At 35.3% G+C, this 20,965-nt stretch overlaps 1 protein-coding gene and 1 non-coding gene across 9 annotated transcripts in view; both read left to right on the top strand.

Annotated features, from left to right (window-relative positions):
* Positions 1-20,965, top strand: part of ECT2 (epithelial cell transforming 2) — a 64,260-nt gene that overhangs the window by 20,814 nt on the left and 22,481 nt on the right. For all 8 annotated transcript variants that reach the window (XM_027111672.1, XM_027111633.1, XM_027111698.1 and 5 more), the window contains 7 exons: positions 1,137-1,256; positions 9,252-9,320; positions 10,465-10,575; positions 11,224-11,320; positions 13,385-13,466; positions 16,415-16,493; positions 16,877-16,996. In XM_027111672.1, coding sequence (XP_026967473.1) covers positions 1,137-1,256; positions 9,252-9,320; positions 10,465-10,575; positions 11,224-11,320; positions 13,385-13,466; positions 16,415-16,493; positions 16,877-16,996 — 678 coding nt within the window. The remainder of the gene's footprint in view (positions 1-1,136; positions 1,257-9,251; positions 9,321-10,464; positions 10,576-11,223; positions 11,321-13,384; positions 13,467-16,414; positions 16,494-16,876; positions 16,997-20,965) is intronic.
* LOC113623983 (U4 spliceosomal RNA) lies at positions 1,882-2,022 on the top strand. The gene has a single exon (XR_003434153.1). It is a non-coding gene; the product is annotated as a U4 spliceosomal RNA (small nuclear RNA).

Genomic DNA, 20,965 nt, shown 5'->3' with positions numbered 1-20,965 from the left:
CCAGGGGCCGGTTTTCTGGAAGACAATTATTCCACATATGGTGGGGGTGCGGGGGATGGTTTCGGGATGATTCAAGGGCATTACATTATTGTGCACTTTATTTCTATTATTATTACATTGTAATATATAATGAAAAAATTATACAACTCACCATAATGCAGAATTAGTGGGAGCCCTGAGCTTGTTTTTTTTTTTTTTTCCTGAGCTTGTTTTCACTTGCCACTTCTGACAGGGTTTTGATATGAGTCTGCAAGCAATTGATTTATTATGGTCTCTGTGCAGTCACACCTCTCTGCTAATGATAATCTATATTTGCAGCCGCTCCCCTGTGCTAGCATCACTGCCTCAGCTCCACCTTAGATCAACATGGTTATAAACAGGTCTTCTAGCTTCACATCCAGTCTTTTCCCCCTAAACCAAGTTTTTTTGCTATCATTTAAAAACATTTAGTACTTACATTAAGTGTATGACTGCTTATTGCTTTGTTCCTTACTTACTTGAATAAAAAAAGTAGAAATTACTGTGAATCCTACTAACAATTTTAATGATTTATAGAACTGTGATAAACTTTTACTAGATTCTAATGTAACATTTTATTTTATTTTTTTAAATTTATTTATTTATTAATTTTTGGCTGTGTTGGGTCTTCGTTTCTGTGGAAGGGCTTTCTCTAGTTGCGGCAAGCAGGGGCCACTCTTCATCGTGGTGCGCAGGCCTCTCACTATCGCGGCCTCTCTTGTTGCGGAGCACAGGCTCCAGACACTCAGAGGCTCAGTAGTTGTGGCTCACTGGCCTAGTTGCTCCGTGGCATGTGGGATCTTCCCAGAGCAGGGCTCGAACCCATGTCCCCTGCATTGGCAGGCAGATTCTCAACCACTGCGCCACCAGGGAAGCCCTAATGTAACATTTTATTACAAGATTGTATATACACACAGAGATGAATAAATAAATAGGATAAAACAGACTAGAAAATGTTATGAGAAAAGGTCTCAAATTTAGGGAGAAGTATTTTTTTTCAACTTTTTTTTCTTTTCCATTAACATCATAGCTCTCCTTTATCACTGTCTGTATGTTAGATTTTTAATTTTTTTTCCTTTTTCCACAATCGACCTAAACTAATCTTTTTTACCTTTTAGCTATTTCAAGTGCCTTTGGAAGAGGAAGGACAACGAGGTGGGCCTATCCTTGCACCAGAAGAGATTAAGACTATTTTTGGTAGTATTCCAGATATCTTTGATGTGCACACTAAGATAAAGGTAAATTTGTATGTGTTAGTGTAGTAGTAATTCTTTTTTCATTGTATATATTTAGTACAATTTTTCAGGTGCTTCTGACTAGCTAAATAAGTTTTGTATTTAAAATTGCTTAATCCCTCATTTATTCCTTTGAATCATTTGTCCCTTTGCTCCAGTGCCTTATTAATATTTGCTGTTTGCCTGTGTTTTGATTTTGATTAATTTGAAAATAAGGAATTTAGACCTTATGAAGTCTTTTCTATAGAGACATGTTTGCTAGTACTATTTTTCTTATTTTCCTGCTGTTGTTCATCCTAAGTTGTATGTTTTTGTTTTGCTTTGGTTTATTTGAAAAACTGTGAAGTTGGAAGGGACTCAAGATCATTTCTTTCATTTCTCTCTATCTTTATGGTCAGATAAATGCCAAAACCGTGTAAGACAATGCTATCCTCTTTTTAATGATTTTCTCTTGATAAAGGGTCCATGAATTCCAGGTATCAATCTCTCATAGTAAAGTAATTTTGGGGCAGGTTTAGCTGAACCCTTAAAAGTAGTTTAGCATTATTTCCTCTTAGTTTACCTATGTGATGCCTGAGCAAAATTTATCAGTTTTCCTCTCAAAACAACCCATATTAATGTCTCTTCCAGCTTTGTGCAGTGGCAGTATCATACCCAATGAGGTTTATCTGAGGCGTGCTATTATTGCTAATTGAAAACTTTTCCCTAAATGTTTATTCTATATTACAATAAAAAGATCAATCTGAATTACAGAATGTTTTCAAACAAAAACATTAACTAACTTTTGATTTTACTGCACGTTGTGGACAAAAATATAAAAGACTTATAAGTTAATAAAAATGCAATTTATCAAATGCTTGTATATTTTATCAATATTCTTGACCATATTTCACTTATTTCTAGATTTACAAGTAATTTTGAAGGAGAGTCTGTCTTTTCTTAAAAAGCTATAGAATCGGGCTTCCCTGGTGGCGCAGTGGTTGAGAGTCCGCCTGCTGATGCAGGGAATACGGGTTTGTGCCCTGGTCCGGGAGGATCCCGCATGCTGCAGAGCAGCTGGGCCCGTGAGCCATGGCCACTGAGCCTGCACGTCCGGAGCCTGTGCTCCGCAACGGGAGAGGCCACAGCAGTGAGAGGCCCACGTACCGCAAAAAAAAAAAAAACTATAGAATCTCAGGCTAGTTTCTCCTTATTTCCAGTTAGGATTCTGAATATTTGAAGAGTAAAATTTTCTTGGAATGTTTTTTTTTTTTTTTTCATAAACACTGAGAGGCATAAAGGTAGAGTGGAAAAGCAAACAGGTTTTCATCTTGGTGTTTTACTACTAATTTGTGGATCACTTTGTGTTAGTCATTTAGCCAGTTTGGGTGTGCAAGTTCCCATCCAATATAAAATGTTACATACTTTTATGTGTATAGGATCATAATCTCAATTCAGAAAATCATGTTCTCTGATTGACTGGATCTTTTTAAAAAAAAAATTTCTTTTTTACTAGATGGAAGAGTCTTTAAATTCTATAGTGCTTTACAGTTTTCAAAAGTTTCATATACATAATGTCATCTAATCCCATAATAACCCTCTTTTTCCACACTACCCTTAAATCGCCCTCCTTGCTTCCATCTTCCCACCAGTAACCACTAGTTTGTTCTCTATATCTGTGAGTCTGCTTTTTTGTTTCATTCACTAGTGAGTCACTGGAGCTTTGAAAACGATGGTCACCCTTTAGTTTTCTAATGTGTAACATAATTTTTTAAGCTTTTATAAACTTGGATTACCAGTATTTCAACTAGTAGTTGTTTTTTAGCTGATTACAGGTTTGTCATACGTTTAAAATTTTAAAGCCTATGTTTTTTCCTACAGTGACGGCAATGTGTGCTGTCAAACATTTATTTGTAAAATAAAGGAAAAAGGAGTAGAAAAAACCTATAATCCCATAACCCAAATACTCCTAAAATTTTGTTGTATTTTCTTTCTGGTTTTTTTATGCATAACATTTTTTTCTTCTTTTGAATGTAGCCTACCATTTATCAAGTATTGTCACATCTATTGAACATTACCAAGAAGTTGATATTATAATTGTCCACTTTTACAGATGTGAAACTGCTACATACAGAGATTAAATAATTTTTCTAAAGTCAGTCATATAATAAATGCTGGACACTGAATTTGAACCCTTTTTTGTCTCAGTCTGTTCTCCTAGACCCTAATGTTGTCTTGCCCCCACTTCTAATGAGATAAAATTGACATATAGCATTGTATTAGTTTTTGGTGTACAACATAATGGATTGATATATGTATTGCAAAATGGTCAGCACAATAAGTTTAGTTAACATCTGCCACCACACATAGTTGGTTTTTTTTCCTTTGTGATGAGAACTTTTAAGATCTACTCCCTTAGCAACTTTCAGATATACAAAACAGTATTGTTAACTATAGTCACTATGCTCTACATTACAGCCTAAGGACTTATTTTTCTTATAACTGGAAGTTTGCACCTTTTGACCACCTTTACGCATTTCACCCACTCCTCCCCCTGCCTCTGGCAACTACCAATCTGTTCTCTGTATCTATGAGGTTTTTTTTTTAAATATTCCACATGTAAGTGAGATCATATAGTATTTGTTTTCTCTGACTTATCTCACGTAGCATAATGCCCTCAAGGTCCATCCATGTTGTCACAGATTGCAGGATAACCTTCTTTTCATGGCTGAATAATATTTCATTGTATATACCACATTTTCTTTATCCATTGATTCATTTATGGACACTTAGTTTCTTTCCATGTCCTGACTATTACTAATGCTGTATTGCTTCTTGATTATCATGCTGTAGATTTATTCTTTTAATATGTAAATGAATAAACCGTGTAAATGTGGCTTAAGTTTGTACAGTTTTTCATATCATCTTATTGGTATGGTATTCCTGAGAAGCACTGGTATCTATTTTATAGCATTGCATAGTGGTTTCAGATATGGACTGTGGAATAAAGTAGATTTGGGTTTGAAGTAAGGTAACTTCAATTGCTTCAGTTTTCTTATCTGTAAAATGGGGATAGTAGTATCTGAATCATGGGTGGTTGTGAAATTTTTATTCTCAGTTTTTACATTTTTATAAGTCACTAAGCATAGTGCCTAACACTGAGCATTCAATAAATAACAATAGCAATTCATATTACCAGTAAACTAAATTCAGAAGGCAAGTAAACTAATGTTTAGATGTTTTGTGAAGGACTAAAATCATTTTTTACCCACTGTGTTTACAACCACTGTCTGGCACTTAGATTTCTATCAGTAGATATTTGCTGAACATTGGTCATGCTACTTTTAAATGTCCAAATTAGGACTGGAACTTAGTGTATTTTGTCATCCTAGATATCATGTGGATACCTTTAGCCTTATTCTTAATTTGCCTCCAACTTTTAGCATGCTAATATTTAGATTAAGTTGAGAATTTTTGAGATTGTTATGAACACCTCTTTTCCTATGTGTGAATTTTTCCTTTTCAGGGCTAATCACCATTGGTCCTTCTGCAAATGCCTGCTTTTGTATGGAACTATGATGAAACCAAAGAGAAAGGAAAGGGTTGGAGGGAGAATGTTTTCTTTCTGTGTTTGTTATTTGTTAATTTAGTGTAAGTCCTAAGGTACCTTGTACTTGTTTCAGGAACAGGTGTATACTGGGAAATCTGCTAATTTGGAGTATTGTGAGCTAAGCAAAAGAGAAACCTATCTTGTATAAAAATAGATGGTAACAGGACAGAAGAAATCTTAGCGAGGAAGAAGAGAAGGAAGGAGCTTAGCTTTCTTAATCCCATCTGCTTACAACTTCCTCTACTTTTGCAATACACTTTGGGAGCTATGCTCTATGTCTTAGAACTATAGAGTTCTCCTTTCTTATGGCCAGGAGGTAACTTTGGGAGCATCCGATGGAGAATTGTGTAATGGACAAGGAGGAGACATGTCCCAGGGTCTGTCCGAAACTGAGTCAAGCATATTCCTACAGAAACATTGTAAGAAATGGTGGCACTATGAATAATGCTGTTTGGGGCTCGCCTGCCCACCTGACTCCCCGTTTCTGATGGGGAGAACTGTGGTATAGATCAAGTAGAATGACATAGAATCAGGAGTCAGACAAGCCTGAGTATGAATACTCGTTCACAACTGTGTGATTTGGGACAAATTAATGTCTCTAAGCCTTAGTTTCTTTACTTAGTCCCTGAGCTAACAGTTGATTAGGGCAGAGATCTTTATTTAATCAACAAGCATGAAGATTTAAAGGTTAACCAGAAACAGTAGACTATTTTTCGGATCCCCTAGAGATTATTTTGCTCTTTGGTAACAGTATTCTTATATAAGTATATGCAGCCATCCTGTAATTTTTTACACTTTAAAAATGTACCACTAGATTATATTGGCAGTGCTATAAGGTGGTTTTTTTTTTTTGCATCACAGTTTTCCAGATATCTCCCTTATTTATATTAAATACATAGGAAAATATAGTTAATAATAGCTTATTGAGCACTACTATAGGGTTAGGGTTAGGGTTTCTTCTAAGTGCTAATCAAGTATTAACTAATTTAATCCTTTATGAGATAGGAGTCATTACTATCCTCATTTTTCATAATAGAAAATTGAGGCACTTTAAGGTTAAGTAACTTGCCTAACAGCACAAAACTAACAGGCTCTAGAACCAGTATTTAAAACTAACTAGTCAATGCCAGAATTCACTACATTATATTGTTCCAAGATTAGTCTTATTTATAATCTTTTTCTTTTGTTTCTTTCAAGTGCAGTTTTAAACAGTTAAATCTTTGTTCTTGACACTGTGAGCTGTTAAATTATTCTTGCTTGAGTTCACCTTTTTGCTATTGGAAGTAAATTTTTTCCCTTTTGGCTTTTCTGAATCTGCAGAATATAGGGTAGTGGTTCTTAAATTATTTGGTCTCAGGGTCCCTTTTCATTCTTAAAAATGACTGAGGAACTTATGTTTATATGGTTTTGTTATTTTTGGGTTTTTTTTGGCAGTATACGGGCCTCTCACTGTTGTGGCCTCTCCCGTTGCGGAGCACAGGCTCTGGACGCACAGGCTCAGCGGCCATGGCTTACGGGCCCAGCCGCTCCGCAGCATGTGGGATCTTCCCGGACCGGGGCACGAACCCGTGTCCTCTGCATCAGCAGGCGGACTCTCATCCACTGCACCACCAGGGAAGCCCTATATGGGTTTTATCTATTGGTATTAACTGTTTTTGAAATTAAAACAAAAATCTAATAGTATTTTTAAAGATGCATCAGTTTTTTTTAACAGCTTTATTGAGGTACATTTTACATCTTTAAATTCAACCTTTTTAAAATATATGATTCAATGATTTTAATAACTTTACCACGTCATGCAACCACCACCATAAATCCATTTTAGAGCATTTCACCTTCCCCATTAAGATCCTTCATACCCATTTGTAGTAAACCCCATTCCTAGGCCCTGGTCCAGGCAACCACTAATCTACTTTCTTATGAATTTGCCTTTTCTAGAAACTTCATATAAATATGAATATATAATATGTGGTGTCTTATGTCTGGCTTCTTTCACTTAGCATATTTTTGAATTTCATCTATGATTTAGTACGTTAGTAGTTTGTTCCTTTGTGTGGCCAGATAATAGTCTATTATAGGGCTATCCTACATTTCTTTATCCATTCACCAACTGATGGAAATTTAGCTTGTTTTCAGTTTTTGGCTGTTATGAATAATGCTGATACGAACATTATGTGCAAATCTTCGTTTGGGCATGCTTTCATTCTCTTCCATAGATACTTAGGAGTAGTAGAATTGTTAGGTCATATTGGTAGACTTATATTTAAAATTTTTGAGAAACTGCCAGGTTTTTACATCATTTTATATTCTCACCAGTAATCTATAAGAGTTCAGATTTCTACACATTCTTGCCAATACTTATCCTTTTTCTTTTATAGCCATTCTGGGATGTGAAGTGATTTTGATTTACATTTCCCTAATGATTAATGATGTTGAGCATCTTTTCATGTGCTTGTTAACCATTCATATATTACCTTTGTGAAATGTGTGCTTAGATCTGGTGCCCATTTTTTGGTTGGGTTGTTTGTTGTCTTACTGAGTTGTAAGAGTTCTCTGTAAACTATAGATACAAGTCCTTTATCAGCTATGTGTTTTGCAGAAATTTCCTCCCACCCTGTCATTGCATGTCATTTCATTTATTTAGTGGTGTCTTTTGAAGTACCAAAATTTTTAATTTTGATGAAGTCCTATTTATCCATTTTTGAAAATGTAATGTGCTTTTGGTGTCATATCTAAGAAATTTTTTCCTAACCCAAGGTTTTGAAGATTTTCTCCTATATTTTCTTCTAGAGGTTGTATTGTTTTAGCTCTTACAATTAGGTCTAGAACCTATCTTGAGTTCATTTTTGGCTGAGGTGAGGGTTTAAGTTCATCTTTTTTTGTGTGGATATCCAATTTTTAAAACATACATTAATAAATTTAAAGTAATAATGACTCATTATATGATAGATAAATAACGTGTTCTTTTTAAAAAATAACCAATTTCCAAAACAAATAGTGAGGAGCGATGTTGATTTATGTTTTTTTTTCTGTCTGGCTTAATAGAATACTATTTCTCCTGCCTACTTCTTAATTCATTCTGTTGCAGTATCACACATCATATATATAGCCTCTAGAAAACTCTTATGAGAGAATTAGAATAAAAAAGTCAAATAATGCCTTAGTAGTGTAGTAAAAATAGTTTAATCTCGTGGATCCCACTAAAAAAGTGTGTTTTGGGGGGGTCTGCATATAACACTTTGAAAAGCTCTTGTATAAGTTTATTGATTAATTTCTACTTTAAAGTCACTTTTAGGATTTCAATTAGGGCATGTCATTTCTTGGTATCTCATTTTATCATCTGATTTGTGTTTTGTTTTATTATCCTAGAAAGCTTTTAGGGTGTCTTCTAAATTTTTGAAAATATATAGTATTTTAGGATGATGATTGAGAAATTTTATAGGCCAGGGATTAGCAAACTGTAGTCAGTGGACCAAATCCAGCCAATTTAGGATTTTGGTAAAGTTTTGCTTGTTTTGGTAAGGGAAGTTTTATTGATACACAGCCACACACAATCATTTATGTATTATCTATGGCTCCTTCCACTCTACAAGGACAGAGTTGAGGATGTGTGACAGAAACCATGTGGCCTGCAAGCCTTAAAATACTTACCTTCTGGCCCTTTAAGTAAAGTTTGCTGACCCCTTTGTAGGTTACAGTTTCTAATGGCTGATGTTTCAGCAGCAAGATCGAAAGTAGTTTTCTATAATTAATTAATTCTATAATTAATCACACCATCAGCTTTATAGTTAATAATTAGAAAAGATACTGAACTACCACGTCATACTGGGAAGTTAGACTTAGTCTTCTTTTTTTTTTAAATATATTTATTTATTTGTTTTTGCCTGCGTTGGGTCTTTGCTGCCGTGCACGGGCTTTTTCCTAGTTGCGGCAAGTGGGGGCTACTCTTCGTTGCGGTGTGCGGGCTTCTCATTGCAGTGGCTTCTCTTGTTGCGGAGCACGGGCCCTAGGTGTGTGGGCTTCAGTAATTGTGGTGCGTGGGCTCAGTAGTTGTGGCTCACGGGCTTAGTTGCTCCACAGCATGTGGGATCTTACCGGACCAGGGCTCGAACCCTTGTCCCCTGCATTGGCAGGTGGATTTTTAACCACTGCGCCACCCAGGGAAGTCCCTAGACTTAAATCTTATTGACTTGACATTCTTTATATTTTCTTAATTATTTTTCAAAGCATATTTTCCTCATAGTCAAAAAGTTAATTTCTTGTTGAGGAGAAAGAATGTTATTAATTGTTATACACATCAAATTAAGATACATTGTAAAGTGCATCTTTCAAATGAATATATTAAATATAAAAAGATGTTAAAGAGATTGTCAAAATCAATCTCCTTGTCCCATTTTGTGTTTTTTCAGGATGATCTTGAAGACCTTATTGTTAATTGGGATGAGAGCAAAAGTATTGGTGATATCTTTCTTAAATATGTAAGTATTTTATTTCCTTTTTAAGTTTTCAGATTAAAGTATCATCTCAACAAGGACTGACAGGGAATGAAAGTTACCTGTTTAAATGTGAGAGCTTTTTAAACACTTTGACATAGTTGTGTTTGTAAAATATATTGCAAGTGTTCTTCTCTTCTGAAGCATGCCTTCTCTATACAGTCTAACACTTTCTTGATAGCTCAAGGTCATCATTAGGAACACTAATTGTTGTATTGTGCTACAAACATTTTACTATATATATGTTATTTGCCTCTTATAAATAGCCACAGATTAATGATTTTTTTGGAATTTTCAGTAATCGAGTTTTAGTCATTTCTTTCCTTAGTTGATAGCAGTTTTTACTGTCTTTGTGTCTGCATAAAAGTTTCTAATGAACTGTTTCTTCTCTAAGATAAGAACAACATAGTTTATCAAATAAAGTATATTAATTTTGGATGAGATGCTGTGAATAGGATTTATAAATTTCTTTCAATCTCTTTGGATATGATTTGTAAGTTTCACTGCTTTGGATTCTTGCCCATTTACTTTTGTTTTCCGAGGTCTCCTAACTTTGATCTTTACCCTATATCCCTTAGATGTTTTTTTTCTGGTTGGTTGAGAATTCCAAACATGCAAATTATTGTCCCATATCTTTTTAATACCTGTTAGTCTCAATTAGTCAAGACATTTTCCTTTTTTTTGTTTTCATTTTACCTAAAAATTACCCAGTACAGTTGGTCTTTTAATGGTGGTTTGGATCCTTCAGTAGATAATACCATGTTCTTGGATTCTGTATAGATCAACTATAATTACTATATTCTGACCTTACAGAAGTTTTAAAACTTTGTCATGTTCATATCAATACTATAAGCTTTAATATACTTCTTTTTCTTTTTGAGTCTTTGTTTGCTTTTCAGACTTTAGGCTCTGGGTACCAATTGATGCATTTTGTTTAGCAGTTAACACAGTAGTTAGTGAAAAGTTTATAAAATAAATTCCTGTACTTAACTTGAGAAGAAACTTATTTTAAACTTTTATTTTGGGTCCAGTATGTCAGATTTTGACTTGATTATTCAACTTTAAGTTTCATTGACTAAGGGTAACATCCATTACCAATTAATGTGTTGTTTTTTTTAATTGTTGCTAGTCAAAAGATTTGGTAAAAACGTACCCTCCATTTGTGAACTTCTTTGAAATGAGCAAGGAAACAATTATTAAATGTGAAAAACAGAAACCAAGATTTCATGCTTTTCTGAAGGTAATGTGCATTTCTTTCAAATAAAAATCTAATGAGTTCATTAAAATTATACTTTTAGTAAAAATGTATCCACGTAAGAACACCTTAATGTTATCTGTTAACTTTAGCTTTACCTGAGAGTGGCAGTGATGTTTGGCTTCACGAGTTTTGACATGCTACAAGCAGGATCCAAGAGGCAGCTGAATGAATATGAATGTTGTCTGTGGTTTTTTTTTTTTTTAATTTATTCATGTTTTAGTTCTCAAACACCTCTAAAAATTTTCCAGTGAGTTTTGTTTTGCTTTTAATGATTTTTTTTCCTTACCAGTGCCTTACTTTGTTTATCCAAATGGTATCAGCATAATTAATATTTTAAATTTGTTTTTTTTCTTTTGAATGGTGTAGATGTAAGAGAAACTCAAATGAAATGTATAAGAGTGCTTAGAGAACTCACTCTCTGTTTAAGGTGTTAATCCTTGGCTTGCCAGGAGGCCATTTCAGGCCTTGGGGGATTATTTAGCCACAGTAATCTGCCAGAGAACAACTGCCACCCTACTTCTGTTAGTTCTTATCAGGGCACAAATGATAAAAGTGTAATCTAGTAAATGTAATGTCTAATCTTTGCAGAAAACCTTTTAAATAATTATTGAATAAATTAATTCCTTTCAGATAAACCAAGCTAAACCAGAATGTGGGCGGCAAAGCCTTGTTGAACTTCTCATCCGACCAGTACAGAGGTTACCCAGTGTTGCATTACTTTTAAATGGTACTTGTCTGATCTGTTTCCAGACAATTTTGGATGTTTCTATGGAATTGTTTTGTTCTAAAAAATTTGAAAATTTTCTTATTTTCAAAATCCTCTTAGGTTTCAACTTTAAAGCTTATATCTTTTACATAGGAAATATCTTTATGGATAATCTGAATAATCACTGGTGCTACAAAAATTCACTCTGGCCTAAAATGCTTTATTTGTTGTGATGTCAATTATATTGACTAGTATTGTACTTTTTGTCTGTCTACTAAAAGTCTTCTTATATTTCATGGTGCATCACTAATTTCACGATCAGTTTACATCCACACGAAATTCACCCACAAAATTACAAGATCAGAGATGACTAATATGTCTCAAGTGATTTAGTCTTTTTCTGAATCTTAGTAAAAGTTCTTTATGCTTCATTTTATGCTTTTTTTCTTACATTGTGCAGAACACTCTTAAAACATACATCCGTTTATTCTAAAACTTAAACTACAGATATAAATGAAAGAGATTTTTATAGCAGAGTTAATTTTTATGAATAAATATGAATAAATTATGCCTGCATGAAAAGAAAGGCATATTTATATGCTTTTATATTACCTGACTAAAGTAGTGAATAGTTTTAGGACAGTCAATTTTTTTATTATTATTTTTATTTTTTTTAATTATTATTATTATTTTTGCGGTATGCAGGCCTCTCACTGTTGTGGCCTCTCCAGTTGCGGAGCACAGGCTCCGGACGCACAGGCTCAGCGGCCATGGCTCACGGGCCCAGCTGCTCCGCGGCATGTGGGATCCTCCCGGACCGGGGCATGAACCCATGTCCCCTGCATTGGCAGGTGGACTCTCAACCACTGCGCCACCAGGGAAGCCCAATTTTTATATTTTTTAAATTTAAGTATGAAAATTAAATTACAAATAGGAATAAGTATAATAAAGCATTTTGGTCCCCAAACCTTAACTACAATAGTGTGTGTAGCAGATAAGGAGGCTAAGTTTGTGACTGTTTAATCTATTGTCTTTAAAGTATATTGGTTAAACTATGAGTTATGGTTGTAACTACAAAAATTGATCATTTTTATTCTCTTTGAGGTTATCTAATGTAGTTTAGAATTACTAACATATAAGATGATTTCCCCAGTCTTTAAAAGCTATCCTGTTTTACAGATTATAAGAAGAATATATGAACACGTGAACTTTTAACTTTACAAAGCAGGGTATTTTTTAAATTTATCTTCATTATTGTTTCCTTAAGTACTTATAGGAATCCCATCAAATGTTGTCATGACTAAAATGAACTTGATTTCTAAGCCTTTCTTCTATCATTCCACTTAAAAGATTAGGTGGGCCTGGTATTGGGGAACAAACAGTTAGATGGAACATTATAAGCAACTTGGATAAGAAGAGTCAAAGTGTAAGCATCTCATGAACCTACAAACTAAACAAAACCATCTCTTGAGGACACCAACTGCTTTCTGTGATGGAGCCATGGACCCCGCTATAAAATATGGCATATATAATGATTTCTTAGCTAATTGAGAATCATGTGTTTTCCTTCAGCACTATGGAGAGAGTTTGAAGAATCTAGGAGTCCTCAAGCTTTACTAGAAGGGAATTGAAATAGTGTAAGAAAATCTGTTACATATTCTGGAAATTTAGTCAATGAAAAAACATGGAAACTTTAATACATTTAAGAAGAGAGCTCTTAAAAGGGAACATTGCATAAAACATTTTTTTTTTTTTTGCGATACGCGGGCCTCTCACTGTTGTGGCCTCTCCCATTGCGGAGCACAGGCTCCGGATGTGCAGGCTCAGTGGCCATGGCTCACAGGGCTCAGCCGCTCTGCAGCATGTGGGATCTTCCTGGACCGGGGCACGAACCCGTGTCCCCTGCATCAGCAGGCGGACTCTCAACCACTGCACCACCAGGGAAGCCTGCATAAAACAAATAAAAGTTAGATATTATTTTTAAAAAATTAACCTGTATCTATCAAAGTGGACAGCATTTTTAAGTCATAGTTGGAGAACCAATGAATTTTTTTTAATCATAGAGAAAACATTTTATCATTACAGATCTTAAGAAGCATACAGCTGAAGAAAATCCTGACAAAAGCACTCTAGAAAAAGCTATTGGATCACTAAAGGAAGTAATGACGTAAGTACATTATTTCAATTTTTTATTGCTCCTTAGATTTAGAATGGAATTGGTAGAACAACTAGAATAATAAATGGTGAGAAAAATATCAGTAGCATAATTCTGTAATAGTATCTAAATTATTTTATAGCAGTGTAGTCACACATTAAAATGTTAGAAGTATTGTTAAGCATACAATAATTAATTTAAAACATATTTCTGAAGGTATTGAACTATTATGCGGAGAGTAACAATGGTTTAGAAATTTGAAAATTGTAAAAAATACACTAGTAGACATTTTCTTCATATACCTCCAGTCTTAGCTTGTTTTTGTCTTCATATTCTTATAAACTACCCAAATGGAAATTGGGAATTTGACCATGATGTAAAGAAGAAGTTTATAATACTTTTTTCACATTAGCTTTGACTTTTTGTTTCTTACTTTGAATTCTATGGAATTAAATTGATACAGTTTGTTGGAGATGTATTAGAAGTATAACCTCAAAGAAATTTACTAGGGAACTTGATTGTTAAACTTAAGCTGTTTACTGTAGGTTTAACTTGAAGACATAGCATTGATCAGAAATGATTTTTTCCTGACTAATATGATCAAAATTGAAAACTCTGTTGCTGTTAATTGTTTTGCTTCATGAAGGGCGAGGGCATTTCACTTCTTTGAGCTTTACATAATAAACATATTTAATAGATTTAAATGATTTCTGAGATTCCATGAGGTGCTACTATGTGAAATAGCGTTTCTTAAAAATACTTGCAAAGGAGCTCCTAGAGAGAAAGATTACTATCTCTAGTGAAAGGATCCAGCAGTGGCATAATGCTCAAATTAATGAATACCAGCTTCTGTTGCTGCTGAAAGCATTATGCATATTTTGGCTTTTGCTTATGTTTGTATATTATATGTTAATCAGCCAGCCTTCATGCTTTTGCTTTGTTATTTTGGGATCAGGATAATAGTGTTTTTCAACACTTTGTGGTTTAACGTACTCACACGTTATTTAACTTGATCCTTTCTACAAACTACGAATTAAGCAGTGAGTGTTAACGTATTTTCATAAAAGAAAAGAGCTTTTAGGTTTGTTGATTTTTTTTCTATTCTCTGTTTCATTCATTTTCACTCTGATCTTTATGATTTCTTTTTTCCTGCTTACTTTAGATTTAGCTTGCTCTTTTTTCCTCCCCAGTGTCTTACAGTAGAAGGTTAGGAAACTGATTTGAGATCTTTTTTTTTTTTTTTGCTGTACGCGGGCCTCTCACTGTTGCGGCCTCTCCCGTTGTGGAGCACAGGCTCCAGACGCACAGGCTCAGTGGCCATGGCTCACAGGCCTAGCCGCTCCGCGGCATGTGGGATCTTCCCGGACCGGGGCACGAACCCGTGTGCCCTGCATCGGCAGGCAGACTCTCAACCACTGCGCCACCAGGGAAGCCCGAGATCATTTTTTTTTTTTTTTTTTTTTTCGGTATGCGGGCCTCTCACTGCTGTGGCTTCTGCCGTTGCAGAGCACAGGCTCCGGACGCTCAGGCTCAGCGGCCATGGCTCATGGGCCCAGCTGCTCCGCGGCATGTGGGATCCTCCCGGACCGGGGCACGAACCCGTGTCCCCTGCATCGGCAGGCGGACTCTCAACCACTGCGCCACCAGGGAAGCCCCGAGATCATTTTTTTAATTGTACACTTTTTTTTTTCATTTCTTTAAATTTATTTATTTATTTATTTTTGGCTGCACTGGGTCTTCATTGTTGTCTTCTTTGCTGTGCGGGGGCTTTCTCTAGTTGCGGTGAGCAGGGGCTACTCTTCATTGCGGTGTGCAGGCTTCTCATTGTGGTGGCTTCTCCTGTTGTGGAGCACAGGCTCTAGACGTGCAGGCTTCAGTAGTCGTGGCACGTGGGCTCTAGAGCGCAGGCTCAGAAGCTGTGGCACACAGGCTTAGTTGCTCCGTGGCATGTGGGATCTTCCTGGACCAGGGCTCAAACCCATGTCACCTGCATTGGCAGGCAGATTCTCAACCACTGCGCCACCAGGGAAGCCCCTAATTGTATACTTTTATAGCTATAAATTTCCCTTTAAGCATTGCTTTAGTCATATTCCATAAATTTTGTGTTTTTGTTTTTGTTTATCTGAAAGTATTTTCTAATTTCCCTTGTGATTACTTCTTGACCCATTGGTTGTGTAGGAGTGTTTTGGCTAATTCCCACATATTTGTGAATTTTCAAAGTTTCCTTTTGTTATCAATTTCTGATTTTACTTCATTGTTTATGGAAAATATACTTTGTATTATTTCAGTCCTTTCAAACTTTTTGAGGCCTATTTTATGGCTTAACCTGGAGAATGTTCCATGTACACTTGAGGAGAATATATTGTGCTCTTTTTCATCATTTTACTTTCAGTCTATTTATGTCTTTGTATGTAAAGTGTATCTTTTGTATACAGGATATAATTGGCCTTGCATTGTTTCCTGTCTCACAGGAATTGACTTCCAGTGACTTGAGAACCCTGTTTCGTTATACTTTGTTTTTATTTTTTTAGTTGTTTCAGGCAGAGTATATTTTTTTCCTCCTTATTCCATCTTGTCCATTAGTCTTAATTTTTATTTCAGTGAAATGATTAGCATATGACTTAGGAATGATTTGCATAAAACCTTACCTGAACTTACACTTAGATTATGAGAACCTGAAGTTTATACCATTGTAACGTATTTTAGGAAGTGAGTGAGTATAGTGAGTATAATTTTAAAAAAAGACACAATATTGTAAGGACTAAAGCAAAATATACTTCTCTGAAGGGTTGTATGAAATTTTTTTTAATGTAGTGGGATACTTTTAGGGAATATTTTAACTGATACAGGTATCAAAATTAAGATAGACTCACATGGAAGGATTTTTGTTTGTGACACAAGATGTATGTATATACAGTTTTTATAGTCTTGTTCTAAAAGTAACCTTATTAATTTTTCAGCCATATTAATGAGGATAAGAGAAAGACAGAAGCTCAAAAGCAAATTTTCGATGTTGTTTATGAAGTAGATGGATGTCCAGTAGGTATTCATTTTTGATGATTGTCAACTTATTTTCTTTTTCTTGTTAACGGTGGACCCTTGAACAACTGGGTGTTAAGGGCATCAGCCCCACCAGTGCAGTAGAAAATCTGCATGTAACTTTATAGTTGGCCCTTTGTTTCTGTGGTTCTGTATTCATGGATTCAACCAATCATGGATCGTGTAGTACTTATTTATTGAAAAAACACTGTGTATAAGTGGACCAACACAGTTCAAACCTGTGTTGTTAAAGGCTCAACTGTATTTAGATTCTGCAGTTATAATATAAACAGAATCTCAACACAACTTTCTTTTAAATTATAACTTTTACAAATTATTTGCTATAAAGTAATCTTTTTTATTAATATTTTCAATCTATTCAGGCTAATCTTTTATCTTCTCACCGAAGCTTAGTTCAGCGAGTTGAAACAATTTCTCTAGGTGAGCACCCCTGTGACAGAGGAGAACAAGTAACCCTCTTCCTCTTCAATGACTGCCTAGAGGTAAAGTTGTCCTTAATACAGTATAATAACACTGCTGTTTTGTGTGACTTCACTGAATGTTTAAAACCAAACTTTGATTTAATTACAAAAACTTTAAATTAATTTAATTAAGTGATTAAAGTAAATAGCTTAAAGTGAACTTAATCACATTTTTTTGATGAGGCTGGTTGTTGACTTAATACTATTAATTGAATGCTTTTAGGAGAAGGCCTAATATTAAGAAATGTGATGATTTTTTATGACTTCAGATCCAAGTCACAATGAAAATTTAGTTTATTTCCATGCAAATAAATGCTTAGGTGAAGAATTTTAGGAACTTCTTATATCTATGTATATTTCTTCAAGATTTACAAAATAATTATGAGTTCTTTTTGAAATTTAAGTAGATTTTTCCAGCAAAGAAATCAGTATTTTGTTGAAGAAGGAGATAAGTGGATTATTTAATACAATGAATTTATAATCCCCTGATTTCTTCCTTAAGTCTGCAGGTTTTAGAGTGAGTTAATGATTAGTTTATCAGATGCGGTGCAATGATTCTAATTCTAAAATTCTTATCTATCCAAGTTAAATTTTTTCCCCATATTAGTCCTACAGGCAGATTGAATTATATTTATGTGCTTTTTCAACGCCTTTCTTTCATTCTTTTATTCGTGTATTTTTAATCAACTAAACAGTCTAATTGGGGGATATAAAGGAATGTATTTTCCTTCATCTCAGAAAATAGAACACATTCTGTCTTCTAATGATAAAGTCATTAACCAGGAGACTCATTTGACATTTGTGTTATTGGGTAAGTTTTTGTTGCATTCATTGAAGTGATTTTGATGAGTTGCCTTTTTCTTTAAAATTTATACTTCTTCCTTTTATTCCTTTCTACTTCATTTCTTATCTAGTGCTACCCTCTTGTATCATGCACATTAGTATTTTTTTTTTAACATCTTTATTGGAGTCTAATTTTTTTTTTTTTTTTTGTGGTACGCGGGCCTCTCATTGTTGTGGCCTCTCCCGTTGCGGACCACAGGTTCCAGACGCACAGGCCCAGCAGCCATGGCTCATGGGCCAAGCCGCTCCGCGGCATGTGGGATCCTTTCGGACCCGGGCACGAACCCGTGTCCCCTGCATTGGCAGGCGGACTCTCAACCACTGCGCCACCAGGGAAGCCCTGGAGTATAATTGATTTACAATGGTGTGTTAGTTTCTGCTTTATAACAAAATGAATCAGCTATACATATATCCCGATATCTCCTCCCGCTTGCATCTCCCTCCCACCATCCCTATCCCACCCCACTAGGTGGTCACAAAGCACCAAGCTGATCTCCCTATGCTATGTGGCTTCTTTCCACTAGCTATCTGTTTTACATTTGGTAGTGTATATATGTCCATGCCAGTCTCTCACTTCATCCCAGCTTACCCTTCCCCCTTCCCGTGTCCGCAAGTCCATTCTCTATGTCTGCCTCTTTATTCCTGTCCTGCCCCTAGGTTCTTCAGAACCTTTTTTTTTTTGTATTCCATATATATGTGTTACCACATGGTGTTTGTTTTTCTCTTTCTGACTTAACTTCACTCTGTGTGACAGACTCTAGGTCCATCCACCTCACTACAAATAACTCAGTTTTGTTCTTTTTATGGCTGAGTAATATTCCATTGTATATATGTGCCACATCTTCTTTATCCATTCATCTGTTGATGGACAGACACTTAGGTTGCTTCCATGTCCTGGCTATTATAAATAGAGCTGGAATGAACATTGTGGCACATGACTCTTTGTTTTTTTGGGTTTTTTGGTTTTTTTTTTTAATTTTTCAATTTTATTTTATTTTTTTATGCAGCAGGTTCTTATTAGTTATCCATTTTATACATATTAGTGTATATACGTCAATCCCAATCTCCCAATTCATCACACCACCACTCTCCCCCTTGGTGTCCATAACATTTCTTCTCTACATTTGTGTCTCTATTTCTGCCCTGCAAACTGGTTCATCTGTACCATTTTTCTAGGCTCCACATATATGCATTAATATACAATATTTTTCTCTTTCTGACTTACTTCACTCTGTATGACAGTCTCTAGATCCATCCACATCTCTACAAATGACCCAATTTTGTTCCTTTTTATGGCTGAGTAACATTCCATTGTATATATGTACCACATCATCTTCATCCATTCATCTGTCAATGGGCATTTGTGTGTATTGAAGAATCCTTGCATTCCTGGGATAAACCCCACTTGATCATGGTGTATGATCCTTTTAATGTGCTGTTGGATTCTGTTTGCTAGTATTTTGTTGAGGAATTTTGAATCTATGTTCATCAGTGATATTGGCCTGTAGTTTTCTTTCTTTGTGACATCTTTGTCTAGTTTTGGTATCATGGTGATGGTGGCCTCGTAGAATGAGTTTGGGTGTGTTCCTCCCTCTGCTATATTTTGGAAGAGTTTGAGAAGGATAGGTGTTAGCTCTTCTCTAAATGTTTGATAGAATTCACCTGTGAAGCCATCTGATCCTGGGCTTTTGTTTGTTGGAATATTTTTTATTTTATTTTATTTTATTTATTTTTTTGTTTGTTGGAATATTTTTAATCATAGTTTCAAATGCAGTGCTTGTGATTGGTCTGTTCACATTTTCTATTTCTTCCTGGTTCAGTCTTGGAAGGTTGTGCATTTCTAAGAATTTGTCCATTTCTTCCAGGTTGTCCATTTTATTGGCATATAGTTGCTTGCAATAGTCTCTCATAATCCTTTGCATTTTGTTGTTATTTTTCCTATTTCTTTTCTAATTCTATTGATTTGAGTCTTCTCCCTTTTTTTCTTGATGAGCCTGACTAATGGTTTATCAATATGGTTTATTTTCTCAAAGAACCAGCTTTTAGTTTTATTGATCTTTGCTATTGTTTCCTTCATTTCTTTTTCATTTATTTCTGATCTGATCTTTATGACTTCTTTCCTTCTGCTAACTTCGGGGTTTTTTTGTTCTTCTTTCTCTAATTGCTTTAGGTGTAAGGTTAGGTTGTTTATTTGAGATGTTTCTTGTTTCTTGAGGTAGGATTGTATTGCTGTAAAATTCCCTCTTAGAACTACTTCTGCTGCATCCCATGGGTTTTGGGTCATCGTGTTTTCCTTGTCATTTGTTTCTAGGTTTTTTGTTTTTTTTTTTTTGTGGTACATGGGCCTCTCACTGCTGTGGCCTCTCCTGTTGTGGAGAACAGGCTCCGGACGCGCCGGCTCAGCAGCCATGGCTCACGGGCCCAGCCGCTCCGCGGCATGTGGGATCCTCCCGGACCAGGGCACGAACCCCCATCCCCTGCATCAGCAGGCGGACTCTCAACCACTGCGCCACCAGGGAAGCTCTCTAGGTATTTTTTTATTTCCTCTTTGATTTCTTCAATGATCTCTTGGTTCTCCATGTAGTGTACTGTTTAGCCTCCATGTGTTTCTATGTTTTCCTGTAATTGATATCTAGTCTGATAGCATTGTGGTTGGAAAAGATACTTGATACGATTTCAGTTTTCTTAAATTTACCAAAGCTTGATTTGTGACCCAAGATATGATCTCTCCTGGGGAATGTTCTATAAGCACTTGAGAAGAAAGTGTATTCTATTGTTTTTGGATGGAATGTCCTATAACTATCAATTAAGTCCATCTTGTTTAATGTATCATTTAAAGCTTGTGTTTCCTTATTTATTTTCATTTTGGATGATCTGTCCATTGTTGAAAGTGGGGTATTAAAGTCCCCTAATATGAATTTGTTACTGTCGATTTCTCCTTTTATGGCTGTTAGCATTTGCCTTATGTGCTCCTATGTTGGATGCATAAATATTTACAATTGTTATATCTTCTTAGATTGATCCCTTGATCATTATGTAGTGTCCATATTTGTCTCTTGGAATAGTCTTTGTTTTAAAGTCTGTTTTGTCTGATATGAGAATTGCTACTCCAGCTTTTTTTTTTTTTTTTTTTTTTTTTTTTTTTTT

The sequence above is a fragment of the Aethalodelphis obliquidens genome, unplaced genomic scaffold, assembly GCF_003676395.1.
Source record: "Aethalodelphis obliquidens isolate GAN/ISIS:26980383/991018 unplaced genomic scaffold, ASM367639v1 scaffold1, whole genome shotgun sequence".
Classification (NCBI taxonomy): domain Eukaryota; kingdom Metazoa; phylum Chordata; class Mammalia; order Artiodactyla; family Delphinidae; genus Aethalodelphis; species Aethalodelphis obliquidens.
The sequence above is the reverse complement of the archived record's forward strand: the minus strand, read 5'-3'. Positions and strand labels throughout refer to the sequence as shown.